General features: G+C 36.1%; 1 protein-coding gene across 1 annotated transcript in view; it reads right to left on the bottom strand.

Annotated features, from left to right (window-relative positions):
• The window catches only part of LRP6 (LDL receptor related protein 6), a 137,466-nt gene that overhangs the window by 76,885 nt on the left and 39,867 nt on the right, over positions 1-20,714 (bottom strand). Inside the window, exon 3 of the mRNA XM_037033816.1 lies at positions 9,762-9,959. Coding sequence (XP_036889711.1) covers positions 9,762-9,959 — 198 coding nt within the window. The remainder of the gene's footprint in view (positions 1-9,761; positions 9,960-20,714) is intronic.

Below are 20,714 nucleotides of genomic sequence, written 5' to 3'. Positions count from 1 at the left end.
TAGTGCATGGCTTCAACAACCATTAACTTGATAATAACTATACATCTATATCTTCCTCTGAAACTGCTCTGCTGAACTGCAGGCTCACAAAGCCAAAGGTCTCTAGGCTTTATCACCACAGTTTTCTATAAACAACTGAAATGCAAACATGTCCAAATCTGAACTCAAACTTACTCTTTTCCAAGGACGGACGGACGGAAGGAAGGAAGGAAGGAGAAAAGGAAGGAAAAGGGAGAAAAGTGAATCTATCTCTTTTTCCAAAATTTCCTACCTCAATGAATGACTTCCATCTAACCAACCATTTAAAGCAGAAACCTAGGAATCATCATAGATGCCTTCTGAGAGCCACAGTGGTTCATTAGGGTTGGGACATAGTAGTCAAAGGGTAAAAGTGGTCAGAACATGTCTAAAATTAGATAAAGAAATCAGAGCCTTTAAGTCACAATAAAAGATTTTGTACTTTTTCCTGAGAACAATGATGATGCACTGGAAGAAGAAAAAATAATCTTTAAATCACTGTATGTACAACTACCAAAATGGTATTTCTAAAAGACAAATCCAACTATGCTGATTTACTACTTGAAATGACTCCTAATACTTTTCAAGATGAAATTCAAATGCCTTATCTTAGAATATTATACCTTCTATGATCTGGCTTCTGCCCATCTTCACCATTCTGTCACATTTCCTATTGTTGCTGAATTACACTGAAAAAGTGTTCTTTAATAACCTGAACGTGAAAACCTGACATTCATAATTAGAAATTATAATTTTCCAGAGAGGGCTTTTATATTCCTCCAAGTTTTTAACATTTATTATTTTTCTTCAGTGTCTGTCAAGACAGGTTAAAAGAGCACATTTACAGCCCTGAGACTTACATTAAAGTCAATGTCATATACATGTGCCATATTTCTGACCTCTATCCTGTTCCACTGAGCTCTATCTATTCTTAGATTTAGTACCTCGTTGCTTTAATTATTCTAACGTTATGGCATGTCTTGCAATCACACAGGAAGCTGTCATAAGTTTTTGTAATCTTATAAAATCAATTGAGTTATTTTGATTTTTTATTTAATATGCACCCACAATACTTCCTTTGGGAATCTTTGTTGAGACTGTGTTGAATCTATAGACTAAATTAAGGAGAACTGCAATCTTAACAATATATTGATAATTTTTTTCTTAAAAGATAAATATTGTAGTTTTCCCCCATTGCAAATGGAGAAAAACTCTCTATTTTATCTCACAAAGCACATGAGAGTCTTAAGAGTAACATACTTTCTGCAGAGATAATGTTTATGAGACATAATTAATTCATGTTAGTAGATGCATACGAGAGCCTTGAATTATCTATGCCCAGAAACAACTGATAAACTTAAAACTATCTTCCACAGCTCATATGAAAGATTGTTTGGAACAAGATATACAAATATAGAATAATTAAGTATATACTACAAATTCCTGTTGTTTCTTTTCTAAGGAAGTAGGGCAGAAATGAATCTTTGAAGTTCATTATGGAAACTGTATTGTTCATGTGAGTTTTCAATGAAGAAAAAAGACTCAGAACAACAACTATACAGCTTTTCCTAGAACTGAATGGTAAGACTCTTTTTAACTTCTGTGTTAGATTTCTTTTGGAATTTAACATATCTAAGATTATGCGTACTGTTCTGTAAGGCCAAATGCTGATCAATTAGCTTGCCCCTTCCAAGACCAATTTGTATCCTTTAACTGTTTGAATGGTGTTTTGGCAAATGCACTGGTATTCACCTCAAAAGGAATTCAAAAAGTGTGGAAGTTTAAGGACAAGTCCATTACCAATGAATGGAAGAATAGCCAAAAAGCTCATGCCTTGCTGATTAATGATCGAAAGCACTATAATCACAAAGAATAGCACAAACTATTATTCTATAATAAACAATACCGTGTACTACACACCTAATTAAGTGTGGTGCTGTGCCCTGCTACATGCTCTTATCAAATGCAAAAGTTAAAATGGTGATGTTTAAAGAACATTTAAGGGATATAGAACTTACATCTTCCCTGGACATTCTAAGATCTATCCTTATTTTAAGGGCAAGATTAGCTTTTTTTAAATGACAGTAGCTTTGTAGAACTACCTTTACTAAATTATGCCCCTCAATTTTAAACAAAGACCAACGTGAAAAAGTAATATGAAATTAACACACACACACACACAAATTGCATATAATATCCAATATAGCATTAATGATTCCATATGAAAAATTCTTCTTAAATTTAATATGAAAGCCTTCCCTCGAAAAGAACTCTTAAGTTTCCACCTTTCCAATAGTGTCTGCTGGTAACTCATTTTACTCTAACTGCTGAAAAACACAGGTAACTGATCTCTAAATTCTTATCACAAAATAAAGCAAATACAGCAAAAAAAATCAAACAAGATGAATATATAACTTAATGAGTTATGGCAAACACTGTAACCTTCACCCAGATCAAGCAAGAATTTTGACAAGAACCTCAGAAGGCCCCTCGTGGACCCTGCCCACGTCCCTCTGCTCCACAACAGTAACCATTATTCTGACTTTATGGTACTCACCACCCTTACCTTTCTTGGCAGTTCTATTACCCAAGTGTGCATCCACAGAAAAACAGTTCAGTCTTGGCCACCTGTTTCTTTCATTTGCTAAGTATTTTAAGTCTCTCTCTTTTATTAAGACTTGTTTTAAGAGCAATTTTAATTTCACGGCAAAATTGAGAAGGTAAAGAAATTGCCCACGTATCCCCAGCCCCCAAACATGTACAGTTTTCACCCTTATCAACATCCCCACCAGAGTGGTACTTTTGTTACAACTGGAGAACCTATTCTGTCCCATCATAATTACCCAGAGTCCACAGATCACCTTAGATATCAATCTTGGTGCTGCACATTCTGTAAATTTAGGCAAATAACTAACATATATCCATCATTATAGTATCACAGAGTATTTTCACTGCCCCCAAATCCTCTGGACTCTGCTTATTCATCCCTCCCTCCACTACCCTTTCAGTCTATTTTATTCTATAGGTTCCCTCACGACTTTTTACAGTTGGTCTGTTGAAGGACCTGGGATATCTGGACTTCTATATCCAGATCTGCTGATGTGCACTCATGGTATATTTCAATATGTCTCTCTGTCCTCAGTTTTACCTGCAAATTTTCTGAAAATGGCAAGTCTGATCAGACTCATGATGATTCTAACTATATCATTTCCTTCTCATTTAACTGAAATAATTTTCCCGTATCTATTATTTTGTTAGCTACCTGTAGGTTCATATAGAAAAGGGTAGATAAACTGTTTTGAGTTTTTCTCTTTGTTATCAATGTTCACAGTGATGAACTAGTGCCCTATATACCCTATGAAAGTGACCGCTTCCTTTTTAAACTCTTACTATAAATTCAAGGGTTTAAACATACTTGATGAGTTTCTATCTTTGACCAGTGAGAGGCTTCCTAAGTTATTTCTCTAGGCCACAGGTGGCAAATACAAGGCCCGTGGGCTGAATCCAGACCTCCACCTTGTTTTATCTGGCCCGGCACCTTGTTTCTACCCAGCGGTAGCACCAAGCACTCACTTAACCATTACGGAGTAGTTACACTTACACAGTCCTAAAATTACATCCAGCCCTTTGAAAGCAACCTCGAGGCTGATGCGGCCCCCAATGACAATGGGTTTGACACCCCTGCTCTAGGCTTTCTGAAATGACCTAGTAGTCTATAATAGCTTCTTTTGTTGTTTGATATGACAATGTTCCCGCTTATCTTACACATTTCTTCTCAGAGACTTAGAATCAGCTATTTAACTTTAAAGGTATGGCTTCTTTTTAGGTGGAATGGTTTCTCAGTATTATAATCTGGCAGCTTTTGCTCCCCTAGGCCTCTTCAGTACAAAAGTATAAACATACATCCGTGTGTATTTATTTTTGTAATATGTGATACCTAATGAGTTCATGTCAGTGTTTTCAATATAAACTTAGAATTATCAGTTTCTCTTAACCTCTGCAGTATTACATCTGTACTTCCTTTCTCCACACCAAGAATCCTACATAGGCAAGGGCAATAGAATTAATATATCTGATAATTACTCACTTACTTAATGATGCAACATTATAAATAGTCTCAAAAAACTCAGAACAATTAGTAATTAATACCTATACAGCAATGTAGTTACTGTAGAATTTAACAAAATTTTTGCATGTAGTTCTTGCATTCTCACTTTAATCCTTTATAGTGGTACTTTATCTACGTTATCTAAACATATACTCATTATGTATTATGCAGTGTCAGTTTTAACCATACATTAGTTTTCATACTACAAGAAATTATATTTTTCAGTTGTGGCCAACATGGAGGTGTGGGTAGAAACTCTTTGCTTCCTCATACAACCAGAAGGAGAAAACAACCAATCTAAAATCAATAAACCACCAGGAGGACCAGAAAATAAAACTGCATGGAATTCCGACAACCACGGAATTAACGAAACAGTCACACAGAACAACCAGACCAGTAAGGCAGCAAATGGAGAGAAACCATGGCAGTGCCTCAGCACAGCAAGGAGTTTGCCCTGCCTGGGTGAATACGGAAGGCTCCGCCCCCTTCTCAGGGCCTTGAAATAGGGCCAAAATGAAAGAACAGAGCAAAACCTCAGAGTTAAGAGAGGAGGATACAGCCAACCTATCTGATAAATTTAAAGCCTTGGTAATCAAAATACTCACAGAACTGATTGAGCTCGGTCGAAAAATAAAAGAACAAGTGAAAGACACTCAAAATGAAATAAAGCAAAATATGCAGGGAACCAACAGTGACAGGAAGGAAATCAGGACTCGAAGAAACAATTTGGAACAAAAGGAAGAAATAAACATCCAAGCAGAACAGAATGAAAAAACAAGAATCCAAAGCAATGAAGAGAGGCTGAGGAATCTCTGGGACAACCTCAAATATTCCAATATCCGAATTACAGGGTTGCCAGAAGGAGAAGAACAAGAACAAGAAGTTGACAACTTATTTGAACAAGTAATGAAGGAGAACTGCCCCAATCTGGTGAAGGAAACAGACTTTCAGGAAGTCCAAGAAACCCAGAGAATCCCAAAGAAGTTGGACTTAAAGAGGAACTCACCAAGACACATCATCATTAAGTTATCCAAGATTAAAGACAAAGAATCTTAAAAGCAGCAAGAGGAAAGGAAAAAGTTACCTACAAAGGAGTGCCCAAAAGACTATCAGCTGATTTCTCAAAACAAACCTCATAGGCAAGAAGGGGCTGGAAAGAAGTACTCAACGTCACGGAAGACAAGGACCTACATCCAAAAATACTCTATTCAGCAAAGCTATCATTTAGAATGGAAGGGCAGATAAAGTGCTTCTCAGATAAGATCAAGTTAAAGGAGTTCATCATCAAATGTTAAAGGGACTTATCTAAGAAAAGGAAGATAAAAAATATGAACAGTAAAATGACAACAAACTCACAACTATCAACAAATGAACGTAAAAAAAAGAAAAACAATGAAAGCAAAAAATTAGCAAACAAGTAGAACAGGAACAGAATCAGAGAAATGGACATCACATGGAGGGATTTCAGTGGGGAGGGGGAGAGGTACAAGGAAGAAGCATAACTGCTAGTCACTAAACAGATGGGGAGAGGTCAAAAATGGTATAGGAAACAGAGACTCAAAGAACTTACATGTAGAACCCATGGACACGTACTGAGGTGGGGGAGGATGCTGGAGGGTTGGAGCAGAGTGGAGGGGGGATAAAGAGGGAAAAATTGGGAAAACTGTAATACCATAATAAATAAAATATAATTTTAAAAAGTTAAAAAGGAATTATATTTTAATGCTCTTCACCAAGACTTCTTTCAACATCTCACTCATGACTTTGGTTGTCTACAGCTCAGTCACAAGTGCATTTTCAGGACTGACAAGAAAACAGTATTTTTTGAGTTGTTATATGTTGATAATGTTGTCTACTGCTTAATATTGAGAAAGTCAGTTTTGCTGGATAAAAATCACTGGCTTACATTTTCTTACTGGTAGTACTATGAAAACACTAACTCCATTTAATACTGATAGGGAGTGTTGCTGTGAAAAAGTCAGATACCAACCTAATTTCCTTTTGAAGTCATTTATCTTATTCTTAGAGGTCCCGGGATATATCTTTACTAGAATGTATCTTGATGTTTTTTGCTCTGGCTTATACTCTCAGGCACACAGTGTCCTCTTTCTATCTGTTGTTTTCAAATCTTCTTTTCAGAGACCTTTCATGAATTAGTTTTTCCATCTTTGTTCCGTTCCCTGGCTTTGGTTATCTTCCTAAAAGCCTTTCATCTGTGCCATTTGTTTGCCTATCTTCCATATTTGTGACTCTCAAATCCTTTTATCTTTTCACATTCTTCTTATTCTTTAAATTTTTCTTCCTTTTCAACTTCTATTTTCAAGATCTTTTCTGTTTATTCACTTTTGCGGTCCTGCTGTCTTAGCTGTCTTCTTTGAAATGACGTGTCTTTTATTTATACTTTCCAAGATTCCGTCATCTCATTTCTGAGCTAATTTTAATTTATGTTGGCCTCTGACACGTAACACTGGTGTGTCAATTACTGATAGTGCATTTTACACTGGAGGTTTGATCTGTTTTATGATCATATCCTACCAGGGAGTTTCCTATTAAGGCATTATTCTGTTCATCATTGTTTTTTTTCTTCAGCTCTACTGAGATATAATTCACAAATAAACTGAGACACTGAGGTCTATATAGTGATAAGATATATACACAAATTGTGAAAGGATTCCCCCATGTATTTAAAACATCACATTTCACAAAGTTTATTTTCGTTTTTCTTTTTGGGGTTTTTTTTTTAAACCTCACCAAGGACATGCTCATTGATTATAGAGAGAGGGGATGGGAGGGAGAAAGAGAGAGGGAAAAACATCGACGTGAGAGAGAAACAGCGACTGGCTGCCATGTGTATGTGTCCCAACTAGGAACTGAACCTGCAACACTGGCATGTGCTCTGACTGGAAATCGAACCCATGACCTTATAGTTTACAGGAGGATGCTCCAACCAACGGAGCCACACCGGTTGGCAGGGGTATCCAACCTTTTGGTGTCTGTGGGCCAAGCTAGAAGAAGAAGAGTTGTCTTGGGCCACACATTAAATACACTGCAATATGCAATCACATACACAAAAAATCTCGTAATATTTTAAGTAAATTTACAATTTTGTGTTGAGCCTCATAGCCATCCTGGGATGTACGTGGCCCAGAGCCAAAGTCGGACACCCACGGTAGAGCTTTTGGCAGGAGGAGTATCAGTGAGAACACTTAAGTTTGACTCTCTTGAGAAACTTGAATTACATAAAGCAGTTATCAACTATAGGTACAATGCAATACACGGGTAGGCAAAACGTAGGTTAATAATAATAAATAACACAATAATTAGTAAAATTCAGAAAACTCTAATGTTGTAATAGTGGTGGGTAAATCACTTACAAATCTAGTATTTATAAATGTTAAAAGATAAAGTAGTAAAACAAGTACAATGTTAAAGGCAAAGTAGTAAAAATAACTACAATGTATTATGAATACACAAGGAAAAAGATGTAAACTGTGACATCAGAAACACTAACATGGAGGGGAGAGTAAAAATGTAGAGCTTTAAGTATATATTCAAAGTTAAGTCGTTGTTAGCTTAAAATGCTGCTATAGATAAGATGTTCTTTATAATAACCTTAAATGGGATTTTACCTTGATACTTGTTTCTCATGTTTATGTAAAATGAGGTTCAAGCTAGTTTTCTAACTTTACAGAATTCAGTCTTCTGTTGTTTTCATGTAATATTAAAAACTATGATAGCTTCCTTTGTAATATCTCCCAGTTGTTCTTCTGTCCATATTTATCGGAACCTTCTCTTTCCTTCCCCTTAATTTTCCCTTTTCTTCTCAATTTTGATGATAATTAAAAGGATTCTATTCAATTCCATTCAATTCAATTTTGTTCTACTCAGTGGACACACTGTTCTGGAAGAGAACTCCAGCAGGTCATTTCAAGAATTCTTCGGAGCTAGACTGCTCTACCCTTTTCTGTCTTTACCATGGACACATGTATGTACTTGCCTGATATTGGAGTGAGCAACCCCCACCCTCTCATTTCAGCTGCTGCTCTTAATATAGTCCACCACATTGTCTAGTGAATACCTGAGGCTATTTTGGAGGACTCCTGCATTTAAGTTCAATGTAACACCTCATATACATTCTCTCGCTCTCTCTCATTCTTTCTCCCCTTCCCTCCTTCTCTCTATCCTTACTCTTACACAGGTAATAACACTATGGAGGTCTTGTGACTGTTAGTGGTCTGCCTACTTACTTGCTTGTATTTCTGGATGCCTGAGATTAGTTTTATGGTATGTTTTTAGATTTGCTATGTAGTTTCATTGGTTTTGTGTGGGTATCCCAAGGGAGTCAAGAAAATTATGGCATGGCCATATTCAATTTCTAGTGTCCTTCTCAAAGTCAAATTTGAAGTTAAACACAACAATTATGTTTTTATGTTCATAATATACTTACTACTTTTTGACATTTTATTTCTAATTATTTTTCAACCATCTTGGTGTAAGTCATTTCGTTCATTTTTGAAACAAGGCCCAAAACACATTATTCCATTCTTGCAAAAAATTTATTTTAATAAACTCTTGAAATCTTTTCTGATTTTTAATGCTTCCTAATTCATCACTCATATAACTTACAAATGCTTACCCTCTGAAAAATTATTTGACTCTACCTAAGGCTCTCTGGGTTGCTGTCGAAGTCTTAGAATAAGACCACTAGAAATCCAAATAATCACTCAAACACAGTATCATAAATAGTGTCTTTAAAAATCTGAATAGGATCTGAGTAGAAGTTCCATGTTTATGTATTATAACTATCTTCCTTGAGTACTGGGGTGTACATGCAGTAATATACATGCAGTAGGTTTTGTCCTACCCTGGGAATCAGCAAACTACAGCCCACTGGCTCACTGTACATGCTGTAAATAAAGTTTTACTGGAACACAGCCATGCCTATTCCCTTATGTATTATCTGTAACTGCCTTCACACCACCACAGCAGAGGTAAGTAGTTGCAACAGAGGTCGTAAATGACCCGCAAAGCCTAAGATATTTACTATCTGGCCCTTTTCAGAAAAAGTTTGCCAACCACTGTCCTCATCTAGAAACTTACCAAATAAGTTGCCATAAGCAGTAACTTCAGGCCCTGGGGATCATTCTAGGGCCTGACTCTAGAATGAGTCAGGAGGATGACTCTCTGTCATCTTGGGTGTCCAGCACATCACAGAAAATTAGCACCCCTGGCCTCAGAGAAAGTAAAACGCTAGCAGCACTCCCAGTCCTTGTGCTAAACACCCCCCCCCCACACACTATTTCCAAACACTCTGGAGAGATCAAAAGTCCTATCTCTGGCTGACAGCCAGAAGCAAATTAGCTCAGAGTAAAGAAAAAGAAAATATAGTTCATAAATTCTAAATGCTCCCAACATAAATGAGAAATAGTTACCTTTTTAAAATTTTTTATTTGTTGTTCAATTACATATTTACCTTTTAAAATAAACTGAAAGTGTGTTCTTCTTTTCCTTTGACACTTAGCAAGAAATACACTAATTTCTTCTTTAAAAAATTAGGCTTTATAATTTCATTACTATCTTAAGACATGTGGCGTTTACCTAAAGTTTAAAAATAAATCTACAAAGTTAATCTTACCGATTTGTTCCATCCAGATTTGATTTGTGGATAAAATTAAGTTTTGCATCTGCCCAATAAAGTTTCCGTTCCTCATAATCCAAAGTCAGTCCATTTGGCCAGTAAATTTCAGTGTTTATTATAATGAAGCGACTTGAACCATCCATTCCAGCACGTTCTATCTTTGGTACTTCTCCCCAGTCTGTCCAGTATATGAATCTAAGAATCATATAAAAATAAACCAATAATATAAGCAGATCAACAACAAAGTACCAATATTTCATAATTATCACTATTATTTAAAGAAAATTCAAGAACACTAAAGTTAAAACACTAGAAATTATCAAAATTTTAATGATCTACCTGGTAATAAGTGATTGAGACAAGGATCATATAGGATGCAAAAATATTAGATCAAAGTTTATTGGAAAAAGGACATTTACACTATCTCAATCTATGTCCCCATAGATTAATTATTAATGACAAAGGAAAAAGTAGTAACTTTAGAGAAAATAAGCTTGGTGGACACCACCTTAACCACATCATTTACGTTAACATCGTTAGTAAGTGAAGAAACAGGTATCGTGTATATAATGCACAAGAAGGACACACCATCTCTACCGTAGATCTTTTAAACAATGTTCCTGCCAAAAATGCAAAACCTGTACAAATTTATGAAGAAACAGAACCAAAATGTGGAACATTCTGAAAAACAACTGGACTTTGAAAATACCAATGTCCTGAAAGTCAAAGAGAGTAATTTCCACTGGAGGAGATTAGAGGAAAATAAAGAAACACGGCAACTACATTAAGTGCATGAGTCCAGACTAATTGGCTGGGGAAAATGCTATAGAGATACTGTTGGGAAACCTATCAAAATTTGATAGACTGTCAAAATCGCCATGTAATAGAATGTACTAAAGTTAATTTTCTAAATATGATCATTGTACTATGGTTAGAGTATACAGAATTTCATTGTGCTATTTTTGCTTCTACAGATTTGAATTTTTACAAAATAAAAATAATGGAAATCTTAATAGTCTCATTACAGAGGGGAAATTTTTTTTATTCACTTAAAGGTAAAACTCTTAATATGTTATATTTCAATTACAAGCATTTTTTAAAGTTAAATGAGGTGTTATGAACTAGATATGAGGTATTCAACAACTGTGTTTAAAAATGCAATTGAGCCCTGGCTGGTGTAGCTCGGTGGACTGAGCACGGGCCTGTGAAGCAAGGGGTTGCCGGTTCGATTTCCAGTCAGGGCACATGCCTGGGTTGCAGGTCAGGTCCCCAGGAGGGGACACATGACAGGCAGCCACACATTGATGTTTCTCTCCCACTCTCTCCTTCCCTTCCCTTCCCTTCTCTCTAAAAATAAATAAAAATAAAACATATTTTAAAAAATGCAATTGAAATTCAGGTATAACTTTCACTCAAAAAGCTGGTGGGGTAGTGATACTGGAATGATTCCACTTATGCACACTGATATTTCATATAAGGTATTCAGTCAAATGAAGGGAGAAGAATATCAGGTGGGGAAAATATTTTTTAGTGATAAGGCATTGTGTTAACTAGCTTTCCACATATTATCTTATGTAAGCCATACAGCAACATTATGAAATATTACCTCAATCACCTTATTTCACATGAAAAGACTCAGAAAAGTTAACATGTTGCTCAAAGCCACACAGCTAATAAATGCAGAACAGAAATTCAAAACTGTCTTCCTCAGATTCTAACATTTAAGCCACAAATCAGAGTCTTATTTATAAAGAATAAAAGGTAAAGTGTTCCCTAAATTAAGGATAATGATTGGATAACATCCAAAATGAGGAGAAGGAGAATGATTAGATTCATGTGAGATAAAACCATGTAAGAAGGCAATTTTAGACCATGTCAGAATTTGTTTTTTATTCTTAGAGCAATATCAAGGTACAGGAGGACTTTTAAAACCAGAGATGAAGCCCTGGCTGGTGTAGCTCAGTGGACTGAGCGCGGGCCTGCGAACCACAGGATCGTGGTTCGATTCCCAGTCAGGGCACATGCCTGGGTTGCAGGCTGGTTCCCTGCAGGCCAACTCCCAGCAGGGGACGCACGAAAGGCAACCATACATTGATGTTTCTCTCCCTCTCTCCTTCCCCTCTAAAGATAAATAAATAAATAAATAAATAAAATATTTAAAAAAAAATAAACAGTGTTTAAAAAAAAACCAGAGATGAAATGACTAGCTTGGAGTGGTGGGGGCTGGCTATAAAAAGAATAGAAAGGCCAGAGCTCCCAAAATGAATCTGTGAAGGTTCATCTGCAAATAAATCATCTCTCATAAAACCAATGAAAAACAGGAAAAGATTCTCAAACATAACTAACATCTCTGAAAACTGATCAAAGGATACACAACAAAATGAGAAGCACTTACTCAAGAAAATCTACCAAATTCCAGCAAAGAAACACAGTATCTCAGCTAGAGGTTTCTAGCATCACCATCCACAGCACTGCTGGGTTTCTGGCACAGAAATTCTACCCCAAGCAGCAGGCCATAAAGACTGGCAGCTAACTGGCCCTGAAAGATGGGGCTGAACTTATTTGAAGCACTTAGCGAAAAAATCTGTGCCTAGGAATATCGTCAAAAACAAGAGTGCTCCCTCAGCGGCAAACAATCCCAGCAGGAACGGTGGAGGAAGGCAACACAATGGCACACCAGACGGCAATTTACTAAGGAGATCCTGGGCAGGAGACAGCTGCAGAGGGCCCTCTGAAGGGCACACTCATCCCTGTTGGTCCGGAAGGCTGTGTGCAGGCACGAGGCTGCTCCAGCTCAAGAGACACCAGAGAGAGCCCTTGAAAATCCGTCTCTGGCTGGATGTGGGACAAACGTTAAACCTCCTAAAATCTGAAAAAGTTCCCCAAACCATAAACAGATTCAAAGAAAAATGATGAAACATTTCCTGGCTCAGGACATCTAGGTAATCAATCACTACCAGACCACCAAAATACAGTGATCCAGGGGCAAACCCTAGAAAGTTAAGCACACACACATTTTAAACAAAAAAATAGTAGCCTTCCAGGGAGAGAAAAATTTCCTTCAAATATTTTCTTTTGAAAGTCCAAACTGTGGCCTTCTCTTTTTGAGTCTTGTTGGGGAAGCAGTCTCTAGACTACTTTTTTGTTTTGTCTCTTGCTGTCTTTTACATGATCCAAAAGTTTAGAGTGAAAAAAAAATTGAGCAGTAACTTCAGAAGCAGACATTGAAAGGGAAGGACATTCAAAAGAATGGGGCAAGTCGTTAAATAAACAAACACACACAAAAATAGCAAAGTGACAAGCCAGGGAGGCCTCAGAATCCATATATGCTATAGGGACACCAATCACCTGCCTGATATACTACAGGAATTCCCAAATTATTTTCTAAGAAGATTCTTGTCCTTGAGAAATCTCTCAGTTCACTTCTCCAGCTTGCCTTACCTACTTTTACTGAACTGCACTTTACCCTGATGCTGCAGGGCCAAAGAAATCTGTCACTGTGGATATTATAAGGGTGCTGTTCATTACATTATATAGCAGATTCTGTCTCTATGAAGACTAATGGGGTAGAAATTGGTTTCATTATCAGGAGTAAAGATGATTTCTCAGCAAATGGCATTTACCTAAGGAACATTACCTCTTATAATTGGTTTGCTTTATTAGATTTGTTTAGATTATTCCTAAGACCCATTCCAGTTACAAAATTTGTACTTCTATTAACTCTCTTGGTCTTTTATACCCACCATTACACCTCATCCCATCTTTCAACATTAGAAAGAGAAAAAAATACAGACAACATTCATATCATGGCAAAGATACCCACAAATCCTATGGCCATTCATTCACAAAATGTCATGGCTCTCTAGCATCTAAACTACCTTCCTATGCATGGAGAGGCAGAACTTTATACGGCAGAACCAGTTTCTGAAACTAAAGAAATCGAACACACCAGGTATTTGCCTTCAAAACCTCCACTGCAATTGGGAAAGGGCAGTAAGATGTGGGTTTTCCTCTCTGACAAACCAAGAAAAGGAGGTAGAGATAGAAGGAAACAAAGGTGGCAGTAGCAGCAACAAGGACCACAAGCAACCCATTCAGGTGAGGCCGGGGGCAATAGCAAGGGCTAAATAAATCCAGTTTGAATTAGCTCATCCTTCTCTAACCCACCCAGTTTTGCAAGAATGCACAACAGCAGTTTTAGGAGAATCTGTTGCCTTAAATCATTCAGAGAGTACAAATAGTGGTGAATATAGTGGTGAATATACCACCTAACAGTGGTGCCTTTGCGATTCCAGGTCCGTGGTATGATTTGGAGTACTGTTCCTGGCTACAGATTCCAAGCCTTGTCCTTCTATTACTTAGAAAATTCTATGAGTAACCCAATATATTCTTTAAAAACACTTTGTTTTTTAATTAAAGGGGTAAATTCTTTGTTTTTACATTAAAGGGATTTCTACTGCTTAAAATTATGAACACTGACACACATTTTAGACCCAAACAGCATCCCAAAGTGTTACGTTAAAAGTTTAAACAAAGTCACTTCAACTCTTTGCCAACAACAGCTTATATCTTAGAACTCCTCCCACCCCCACAGTCTTACAATCAGCATGTTTCAAGTCTCTTCCCTCCTCTCATTAAGGGCCAATGTCAACATTCATTAGAATGACAAGCAGAAAACTGTCAGGCAAATCACATCCTGAACCACTGATCTGTACACTTACCCAAAACAGTATCTTGATGAAAACTGATATAGGGAGAACAATTTGTGACAGATCTGATACTTACGGTCACCAACAACAATGAAACAATAGGGTGTGAAAGAAAACCAACCAACTGAACTGTTTGCTTTATCCACACCTTTGTAACTTCAAAATCCAATAATCACCCCTACATAATGACTGTGAAATAACCAGTTCTTAAATACTCAGAAACTAGAATTGTACATGTCATTAACAGTTACGGTATGGTCTGAACATTTACCCCTCCAAGAGAAACTCATTAAAAATATCAGTAACTTGGGTTCTTCCATCACCGATTCTCATTAAGTTGGTCCAGACTGGGACTTGAGATTGTGTAAAAGCTCCCCAAAGTATTCTAATGCACTCAGACAGGGTTTAGAACCAGTAAAAAGAAATCTGACTTTCTCAAGCACCTGTTTATACACAGCACTAAGTTATTGTACAAATACCATTAATGTGTTTAACTCATTAACCAGCTGATCCTAACTATGAACTAATAATTAGCCCCAGGTGGCACTCAGCCCTTAAGGCATGTGCAACCGTGTAAAAGAGCAAAGCTCCAAGCAAATTCCACCCACATAACAGACTTCTACATACTCTTCAAACATTTTTCAGTTTGACAAATGGAATTTTAAAAGTTCACAATTACTGCTTAAATTTTACTAGGAGCAAATATACAAAGATCTGTGAGAATAAAAATGAACTTTCAAATTTCTGCTACAACTTTTCAAGATTTTAAGATCCAATTATTTAAATAGGGGCAACCCTCAACTGAGATTTTAATTTGTTAATTCATTCAACACATCATACATAACAGTCTTATTTTTCTTATAAGATATGAGCAAATAGAACATTACAATAAGCATCCTTTAAAATCTTTTGCCTGCAGTTTAGAAAACGTTGCCAAAATGGTAAGAGAGGGATTAATTACCTAGGAATTTTCATCAAAATGTATACAATACAAGTATTATACAGTTGACCCTTAAACAACATGAGTTTGAGCTAAACAGGTTCACCTGTATAAAAATGTTTTTTCAAAAAACACATAGAAAAATTTGTGGAGTTTCAAAAAACTTCAAAATCTGCAGCAATGTTAGGAAAAACACACATAAGCCACATATGTAGAACTACTGAGAAACTTAAGAAATGTTAAGTCAATTACATGTCATGACTACATAAAATACGCATAGGCACTAGTCTATTTTATCATTCATTGCCATAAAATATGAACAAATCTATTATAAAAAGTTAAAATTATCAAAACATATACAACACTTAAAGACTGTTCACAGTACCATTCATGGTCAAGAGAAATGTAAACAAACGTAAAGATGCTGTATTGGATCATAAGTGCACAAAATTAACTGTGGCACTTATTGTACTACTGTAATAATTTTGTAGCCACCTCCTGATGCTATTGTGGTAAACTGAAGTGTCATGTTAAGTATCTGCTTAAAATCCCATGTGACCCTAGTCATTTCCGAGTAAACAGCCTATCTCTCCAGCAAATTGTGTATCAGTAAAAAGCAATCTCTTGTAATTCTCTAGTATTTTTTCACTGTGTTTAGTGCAATACTGTAAACCCTGAATAACACCCATACAAAATTCACTAGTGATGCTAACAGTGTTCCCAAGAAGCAGAGAAAAGTCATGACATTACAAGAAAAACTATGAATTGCTTGATGTGTACTGTAGATTGAGGTCTACAGCTGCGGTTGCCTGACATCTTGAGATAAATGAATCCAGTATAAGAATTGTTGTTAAAAAAAGAGAGAGAAAAACATTTGTGAAGCTGTTGCTGCAGGAATGCCATCAGATGTGAAACCTTACACATTTTGTGAAATACCTTTTTACCTCATATTGAAAGTGAAGCTTTCATGTGGGTGCAGGACTGCTATAAGAAAGGCATACCTATAGAGTCTAATGACTGGAGAAAAGCGAAGTTATTATAAGGCAACTTAAAGCAAAACAAGAGGATCTAAAGCTGGAGCATTTAATGCCAGCAAAGGATGGTTAATAAATGTTTTTTGTTAGATCATTTTAAAAGAGGCTTGGCTTTAAAAATGTCAAGATAACAGTATGGTTTGATTTTTTTTTAATTTTGTTAGATAATTTTAGAAAGCTTCTGCCAATCAAGAAGCAGCAGACAAGTTCCCAGAGGCCATTAAGAAAATCATTGAGAAAGGATATCTGCCTGAACAGGTTTTTAATGCAGACAAAAGTACCCTATTCTGGTGGTCAAAGGGTGGAGGGGAAGCCACAAAGAACATTTATTGGTAAGGAAGATAAACGAGCACCAAGATTTAATACAGGAAGAGATAGCCTAACTCTACTGTTTTGTGCAAATGCAGTCAGGTTTATGATCAGGGCTGTCCTTATCTGTGAATCTCCAAACCCTCGAGCCTAGAAGGAAAAAAGTAAACACCAGCTGCCAGTCTTCTGGTTGTACAACATGAGGCCTGGACAATGGAAACTATTTTACTGCACTGGTTCCATCAATGCTTTGTCCCTGAAGTCAGGGACAAAGTTCTTTTGATACTGGACAATGTTCCTGGCCACCCAGAATGCTGTCAGTTCACCAAAGGCATCACTGACACTAAAGTAAATGGCAGAAGGATTGGTACCATACAAGAACATTTTTAGAGTAATGAAAAAGCAAAAGTAAGACAGAAATCATTAAGCATTTCCATAAGATTACACCAAGAGTGACTGCCTCTTCTGTCTTTCCTTCCACCTCTTCTACCCCTGAAACAGCTATACCAGCCCCTCTTCTTTCTCCTTTTCCTAAACCTATGCATTGTGAAGACAAGGATGAGACCTTTACAATTCACTTGCACGTAATGAGTAATAAATAATCATCATGCTTTATAGTTAATAAAGTTATCTGTTGATATATATGTGTATTCATGTAAAAATCCAGTAACTATACGGCAAGAACTGTACAAGACATTTTGTGTCATCATCATCATCATCACTGCCTAAGTACTTCTTGTATAGAACCACCATGTATAAGACGTGTACTGAGGTGGGTAGCCAATGCTTACACAGGCATAGGTGAATGACATTTCATATCAAACTAATAATGTGTTCTTTAATATAGGACTTGGTGATGATGAACTCCTTTAACTTGACCTTATCTGGGAAGCACTTTATCTGCCCTTCCATTCTAAATGAAAGCTTTGCTGGATAGAGCAATCTTGGAAGTAGGTCCTTGTCTTTCACGACTTGGAATACCTCTTTCCAGCCCCTTCTTGCCTGTAAGGTCTCTTTTGGGAAATCAGCTGATAGTCTCATGAGCACTCCTTTGTAGGTAACTCTCTCCTTTCCTCTTGCAGCTTTTAAAACTCACTATGGACAGTAAAGTGACAACAAACTCATAAAACCAACAAATGAACCTAAAAAACAAAAACAAAAACTCAGCAAACAACTAGAACAAATACAGAATCACAGAAACAGAGATCACATGGAGGGCTATCATCTGGGAGGGAGAGGGGGAAGGACAGGGGAAAACGGGGAAAAGGTACAGGGAATGAGAAGCACAATTGGTAGGTACAAAAGAGACAGGGTAGGTTAAGAATAGTATAGGAAATGAAGAAGCCAAAAAACATCTATGCAGGACCCATGGACATGAACTAAGGGCAGGGGGGTGCTGGAGAGGGGAGCAGGGTGGAGGGGGATAAATGGGAGAAAAAAACCAAGACAACTGTAATAGCATAATCAATAAAATATAATTAAAAAAGTAAAAAAATACTATATGCCATAAAAATTTTATGACAATTCATGCATTAGTGTATATGCTAGGCTACTGTGAAACAGTCATATCAGTTACACTGGGCTACCATAAAGCAATCATATTGATGCTTCATTATGAATCATGAAAAATTATACCTATAAATAAATATGAATTTTTACACATTATCTTTTCCTTTTTTATGTCATGTTAGCAATACATATAATACCTACAGTGTTTTTTATCATGTAAGATGTAGGTACTGACAGATAATTCATCTTATAAACAAATAAACCTATGGTATTGATAAATACAGTATAGTACCGTAACAGTATTTTCCTTATGATTTTCTTAATAACATTTCTTTCTGTAGCATTCTTTAAGAATACAGTAGTATCTAACACCTAGAACATACAAAATATGTGTTAATCAACTGTTAATATTATCAGTAAGGCCTGTCAATAGCAGGCTTTCAGTGCTTAAGTCTTTGGGGGGAGTCAAAAGTTATATGCAGATTTTCAACTGCATGGGTTGTCAAAACCCCTAACCCCTGCAGTGTTCAAGGGTCAACTGCAGTCACTTCGACACTGTGTTACTTTGACACTGATCAACTTTCATCTTCCCTTGGTTATGCCAAATTAAGTGTGAAAGAAATCACAAAACTATTTTTTAAATAATCGTGATTTTTTGTTTTTTTCTTTTAACTAGGTACAGTCAATTAAGAGATCAATATTTTAAAAACTGTCATGCCTTTAATAAAACTGTATTTCTCAAAAAGCAATGGATAAGTCTGAGTTTTCACCAAGAAGAAACGATAATGGTATCTGAACACACCTAAAAAAAAGCCATTACTTCTTACTCTACTTTTCAAATCAACATATTATCAGTAGCTGAAAAAAGTATGCAATCTTACAGTAGACAGACTCACCCCAAAACCAAGCCTCTTTGCATGTGTGTGTGGAGGGGGGGTTGTCATGAAGACTGTCAAAATTACTGACTCAGTTTCTGCCTGAGACTCCAAGAATCAAAGTAAAATAGATCTCCATTCTTTTAATAATGGTACTAATTTTAGAGCTACCTGGATACTACCAAGGGCCAAAAGGCAAGAATAAAGTTACCTTCAAGTTTGCAATGGGGTTATACAGGTCAAAAGATTAAACTTCAAGGTAACCACAGAGGGGGAAAAACCCAGAAAACAGTTATTTAAAACTTAAAGAACAAAAACAAACAAAAAAACTAGCATCAGTAAATTACAACTTTATTCTTCAAAATTTCACAAAGACACATGAAAAGATAATATGAGAAGTCCTATATTTATCAAAGAAATTAAATTCATAATTAAAACCTCACAATATTAAAAACTTAAGGTCTTACTGGCTAAATTGGTAAATTCCACCACATATTTGTAGACTAAATAATACCAATTCCACACAAATTCTTCCAAAAAATAGAATAGGAAAGAACAATAAATACCCAATGCATTCCATAAAGCATTACTTTGATTCCAAAATCTGAAAATGACATTTCAAGAGAAAAAAACCCCTACAAACCAGTATCTTTCATGAACACAAATGCTAAAACCCTTAACAAAATTTCAGCAATTCAAATCCAACAATATATAAAAAGGTTAATACAACATGACTAAGTAGGGTTAATCCAGGAATGCAAGGTTGGTTCAATATCAGAAAATCAATGACATTCACTATAGCAACAACATACTAGAGAAGAAAAATCATGTATCATTTCAACACATCCTGGAAGGCATTTGAAAAAACTTCACCATTCAATTCATGATAAACATTCTCAGCAAACTAGAATAGAGGAGAACTTCCTTACCTTAATAATGTACATCTACAAAAGCAGCTAACACCATAAATGCTACTTGGAGTGTAAGGCAATGATGTCTGTTCTCACCGTTCCAATTTAACATCCTAGTGGATGTGATAGCCAGTGGAAAAAGAGGGAAAAAAGAAAAAAGAGGAGGCAAGGTAAAAAAGCACACAGACTATAAAACAAATAAATAAAAACTGTCTCTAAACAGAGACATGGTTATTTATGTATGAAACCCAAAAACATCGACAAAAAGTTACTATAACCAATACATGAGTTGATTAAAATCTCAGGATGTAAGGTTGATACAAAAAATCAATTATATTTTACACAAAAGTAATTAATGAAAATTAAAAATTTTAAGCAGTATCACTTACAACAGAATTATAAAACATAAAATATTGGGGTATAAATGTGACAACACATGTGCAGAACCTATATGCCAAAAAACTACAAAACACTAATGAGAGAAATAAATGAAGAATTATATACTGTCTTAATAAATGGAAAGGCTCAGTATGGGTAGTATATAAACTCTCCCAGAATTAATGATTAGAACTCATAATCCTAATCAAAACCTAGCAAGATTGTTAGAAACTGACAAGCTGACACTAACATTCACTTGATAAATCAAGGACTACAGTAGTCAAC

Source organism: Sturnira hondurensis, unplaced genomic scaffold, assembly GCF_014824575.4.
Source record: "Sturnira hondurensis isolate 20B ecotype Veracruz unplaced genomic scaffold, ASM1482457v3 Scaffold0021795, whole genome shotgun sequence".
NCBI lineage: Eukaryota > Metazoa > Chordata > Mammalia > Chiroptera > Phyllostomidae > Sturnira > Sturnira hondurensis.
Note: the sequence above shows the minus strand (reverse complement) of the source record. Positions and strands in the feature narration are given on the sequence as shown.